Genomic DNA, 5502 nt, shown 5'->3' with positions numbered 1-5502 from the left:
CCAACATGTATATAAAAGAGGTAAAATGTATTAATAATTAATCATTTATATACAAAGACACCTTTTGACCCGAAACCGTCTCAAACCGTCCATTGTTCAGGCTTGATAGGAATAATAGTCTTGAATTGAATAACCTCGAACAAAATTTAGATGGAAATTTTGACTTTCCCAACATGCATAAAATATTCTATTTTCCTTAAAAGAATTAAGAGTGTTTAGTATGAGAAAACATTTTCATATACAAAAATTATAATTCCTAAAAATTATGAATATTGAAATTATGATCTTTCCTATATGACAAAATTCTAATTAGCTTTTAAAATAATAAATAATAACGTGTTGTTTAAGTAAAAGATATCCATTACCACACTAAAGTGTTAATACGAATAGCGTAATTGGTGACTCTTTCATTTTAATTTGAAAACGCTGATTTTCAATTTTTTTTGTGAAAATGTTTTGAGAAAAAGTTTATCTAAAACAGTTAAAAGAATATGTTTTTTTTTAATATTATTCTCAGAAGATCAATCAAATTAAATATGTTGTTCATCGTTGTTATTTTTTATGGGTTGAAGGTTACAAATGCAGTGAAGTTATGTTAGTTAGTATATCTTTTTTAAAAATGTAACTCCATTTTGAATACGAAGAAAGAAAGAATTTAAAAGTTCCTTCTCTGACCTATATAATTTAAAATTAATGTCATAATCTTCGGTGACTTGTATAATTAATTGTGTAGACACTGAAATTCAATATCTAAATGTTAGTTAATGGAATATAAAATTCATTTTCCTTTATTTGTTTGTCAAGAAAACACATGTGCATGTTTCCTAGTATCTCACTCCTTCCCAGTTAATTTGCTATTAATCTTTTCTTAAATTTCACTCATTATCAATTAATTAAAATAATTTCAGCATTTTACTTTAATTCTGTTTTTCGTTTCAGTTAGTCGGTTTTATTTCACTGCATAAGAAAGGCCAAATAAATAGGTTATAGGTGGGTCAATCTAATTAATTGATTCTTCTAGGCGAAACGAACCATCACCAAATACAAATACGTCACCGTATTTGTCACGTTACCACGAGATTTTCATTCAAAAGAAAACAAGTACAAGCAAGCCAAACCAGCGAGGTTGTCTTTAGATTTCGATTCCGTTTTGCGTCCGATTCTTCTGAAATTCCGAGGAGAAGCATCCACCCAGGACCTGTCTCCGGCGACATCTCCCCGATCTCCGGCGAATCTCCGGTCCCCACCTTCTTCCCTCGAAATGAATCCCGAATAGTACGTACATCTGTTACCTTTTCCCTCGAATCGTGTATGATTGGGTGAAATTCGTTACTTTTTCGGGATGGCTGTAAAATTGGAGAATATTGGTTTGGTTCTGTTAGCATCAAATATTGTTGCCGTGAAACCCTAGATTCATGTGTTTTTATGAATTTTGATCCGCTTGGTATTTTTATCCTTTTTCTTTTTGGGGATTTTTTTTCAATCATCGCTTCCATTTGATTTTTGTGATCGCTGTTTTTGTATCTTTATGATTGATTTTGAAGTGCAGAGATACAAAAAAGGTCTTGTTCTCTGTTGATTTCAAAGAGTCATTTGAGTTTGTATGGTTCCATCTTTCCTTTGCCCTGATCAATACTTGTCATCACAAACTGAATTGAAAATTGAACTTCGCATACTGTTTGGTAGTTGGATTTGTGTTTTGTATGATTTGAGTAACAGCTCATTTGGGGAATTATCAAATTGTGTTAAACATGTGAGATAGAGGGAAAGTGGGAGGTTGTCTGCAAGGTTGTCAGTTGTTAGATTAATATGGCAGTTGACTTCTCACAGCGGAAGTATGGGATTTGGATTGTTGCTTATATGGTGTTGGGCTATTCCACTTATTAGATAAGTTAATAAGAGAAAAAGAAAACTACGCCTTGTGTTATATTGGTTTACAGATCTTAATGAATCGAGACATTAGATTGGTTTTGAATTTAAACTGTTATCTAAATGTTTGTGTTTGAAAGAGAAATGGTTGCTTCTGTGTATGATGCACAGTCTATTATAGGAGACAAAAATTAATATGACGTGGTTATTGTTTGCAGTGATTATCTGTTCAAGCTCCTTCTTATTGGAGACTCTGGTGTTGGAAAATCATGTCTTCTTCTGAGATTTGCTGTAAGCTCTTAACCTTTTTTATACCAGTTAATTATTGTTACTGCTACTATCTTGGTTACATCTCTTGTCCTAAAGAATAATACCATCCTTTGCGTTTGCTGTAATTAAATATGGTAATTGGTAACTACAACATCTTTCTAAAGGATAGATGATTCCTTCTTTGAGGTTTTAGTTCTGTTGGAGTTCTACAATATTTAAAAGAAAAGGTGAAAAAATGAATTAGTGGAGTAGCCTTTACTTCTATATGTGTAAGAACGTATGTTTTCCCAATATATAGAATGGTTACAAAAATTATGGTTTATAATTTAGCTTATCCATACATGGCTTTAGGAAAGTAAATAGTACCTTTTTACTGGGTACTTTGATGGGAATTTGATAACTGAATAGAAAAATAGGGAGATCAAACTCCTTGTAAGCAGAGTAGCCCTCTATTATTGAGACCGAAAGTGCAGAAAAAAAGAATAAAGAAGAATACTAAGTAATTCAACACTGTGCAGATGCACTGAATACCCTTTACCTAAAAAGTATTTCGTGTTGGATTATGCTGAAAGTAATGCAGCCTCCTTATGTTGGTTTTGGTATGATTTGAACAAGTGAATTTGACTTTTGGAGAATGTCTAATTAAAAAGAAAACCGTGGAAAACAGAATTACTAACCTGTTTTGGTTCATTAAAAGGTTATGTGGATTTCACTAAACTGGTAGTAAATAACAAAGCATACAGCCAATGTCATGAAACATTTCTGTCATTTAGTCTACTTTTTTGAGCGTTTGATACTCATCTCACTTTCTAACTTAAGTAGCTTCATACTGCATGATGGTTGGCCTTGGTTCTTAAAGAAGGTACATTTAGCTTAATGGAGTTATTTGGATTAACTATATAATAATTTCTACATTATGCTACAGGATGATTCATACATAGAGAGCTACATCAGCACCATTGGAGTTGATTTTGTGAGTACAAATACAAATTTTTAGCTAGCAGTGTATACATTTTTGGCCAGAACTGTTTGAAGCATTGTCTAAACTAATTATTTCATGTCAAATTTTGTAGAAAATACGTACAGTTGAGCAGGATGGAAAGACCATCAAACTCCAAATTGTATGTATCTGATTGGCTTTGTCCTTTATCTATTGATCTTCAGTGAGCTTGACCTATCTTTTTTAACCATTTTATTGGACAAATAGTTTTGCCTTAAGTCCTCATGCTTCAGTACCATGTGGATCACCAAAATTCGTAGTTGTATTGACATATATTCTGCCTTGATTTATGATCTGTTTTATACGTAGTGGGACACAGCTGGGCAAGAACGATTTAGGACAATCACCAGTAGCTACTACCGTGGAGCCCATGGGATCATTGTGGGTGATGATTTTCTTGCCATGTGCATTTGGATGTTGATTTCCCTTTTATTGGTCTATCCTTGCATGCTTTACTGACAGGTTCCTCTGGCAGATTGTTTATGACGTGACAGATGAAGACAGTTTCAACAATGTGAAGCAGTGGCTCAGTGAAATTGACCGCTATGCAAGTGATAGTGTTAACAAGCTTTTGGTTGGCAACAAGTGCGATCTGGCAGATAATAGAGCTGTGTCATATGATACAGCTAAAGTATGAATTTGATGCACATTCTTTTAATTTTTTTCAGATTAAGCTTCAACATTCTGTTCTCACATAGTGCTGTCGCTGAGTTATTAACTTTATATTGCTTTTTCAGCTACCCTTACGCTACCTTTCTATACTTTTATCTTTTACAGGCATTTGCAGATGAAATAGGCATACCTTTTATGGAAACAAGTGCCAAAGATGCTACAAACGTTGAACAAGCTTTCATGGCAATGTCTGCATCAATCAAGAATAGGTATACGTTCCTGACTGTTTCTAACTTAATGGATATTCAAGAAAATTCTAAAATTTTGGTGCAACTTGATGGCCTTAGAAGGAAGCCCAGGAAATAGTTTTAACGAATAATTACACTGTTGCTCATAGTCTTTGCATTAGAATACAAGAAAAAACATATGGGTACTTGGATGTTTTTATGTCTATTGATTTATGAAATCATCTGTCAAACACGAAAGATTTTTCAAAATAAATATAACTATGCGATGCAAATCTCCAGAGTCAAAACTTGTGTTGTAGTTTGCTGAAAGGCTGTAATTTGCTCATAAGTGAATAAGCTATGGGAGAGACAAAAGGATATAGTTCTCCAATTTCACAAGATATCGTTGGTGGAAATCCTACAGGGTCATCAGGGTCATCTTTGGGCTAAGAGTAACATTACTATGTTGGTACCGTAACCATTCCAAGTTAACCCATACCTTTACTTACTCTGACCGAATAACTTGCTGTTATAAGTAGGTTTTGACTAAGTCGGGTAAAAAGCCATCGCCACCTGATTCTGATGAACTAATTTTGAAATCCTAAATTCCATTGCTCTTTCCTTTTCTGTCTCCGGAACAGCTTGCAGCTAATAGTATTTTCTCCTTTAAAATTTTCTATGCAAATGTCTCGTAAGTTTCTCTCTTCCCAACGAAAGAGTCAATGTGCTAGTTTGAAGTAAGATTAACCCCAAGGGTATAAAATACAATGCACAAGTTATGGATATAAAACTATATATATATATATATATATATATATATATATATTAACTTTATGCTTCACTTCCCACTAATTTCCTAATGATGATTTAAGTATAAACACAAACATAGATCAAATTCATAGAATTTTTCTTGTCTGGCAAACTATTCTGTCTAAAGCTGATCTGATGGTAATTTTCTTTCTTGTGTGAACGTAGAATGGCAAGCCAACCCGCAAATAACGCAAGGCCTCCAACAGTGCAGATCAGGGGACAGCCAGTTGCACAGAAAGGTGGATGCTGCTCTTCCTAACCAATAATTCAGATCCATTATATTTTAGTCACCTTTCGTGTAAGATTTTTTTTTTTAATTTCACTAAATAGTGGACTAATGTCAGAATTTGTTTGTTGGTTTGAAACTGACCTAGACGATCCCATTCTTTGAATATACTTAATGATGTGGCTTGTGCAAAGTATATATTTTCGTACTTCTAAATATATATTTCTATTCTCAACCATTTGGCTACTAGTTTATTCTGTGTGTGCTCAGAACTGCATGAATAATTTCTCATCATTTATTTGATTCGGCTATGTTAAGCTCCACGATGCTTTCGTGAAAAAAGTTAAAATATTACTATCGTGTTTCGTTTGAAAGTGAAGAATACAACTTAAATTGAATTTTCGTGAAAAAAAAAGTTAAAACAACACTATCTTGTTTCGTTTGAAAGTGTATAAAACTTAAATTGAGATTTATAGGAGTGGTTTGAA

At 33.3% G+C, this 5502-nt stretch overlaps 1 protein-coding gene across 1 annotated transcript; it reads left to right on the top strand.

Moving 5' to 3' along the window:
* Positions 1–991: 991 nt before the first annotated feature.
* Positions 992–5249, top strand: LOC114185101 (ras-related protein RABD2a). Its single transcript, XM_028072612.1, has 8 exons — positions 992–1275; positions 2088–2160; positions 3065–3112; positions 3213–3260; positions 3449–3520; positions 3615–3770; positions 3917–4020; positions 4954–5249. Exons 1-8 carry the CDS (start codon positions 1262–1264, stop codon positions 5045–5047), a joined length of 609 nt encoding a protein of 202 aa, XP_027928413.1. The 5' UTR covers positions 992–1261; the 3' UTR covers positions 5048–5249.
* Positions 5250–5502: the final 253 nt, after the last annotated feature.

Source organism: Vigna unguiculata, chromosome 5 (genome assembly GCF_004118075.2).
Source record: "Vigna unguiculata cultivar IT97K-499-35 chromosome 5, ASM411807v1, whole genome shotgun sequence".
NCBI classification, from domain to species: domain Eukaryota; kingdom Viridiplantae; phylum Streptophyta; class Magnoliopsida; order Fabales; family Fabaceae; genus Vigna; species Vigna unguiculata.
This window is presented reverse-complemented; position numbering and strand designations above follow the sequence as displayed.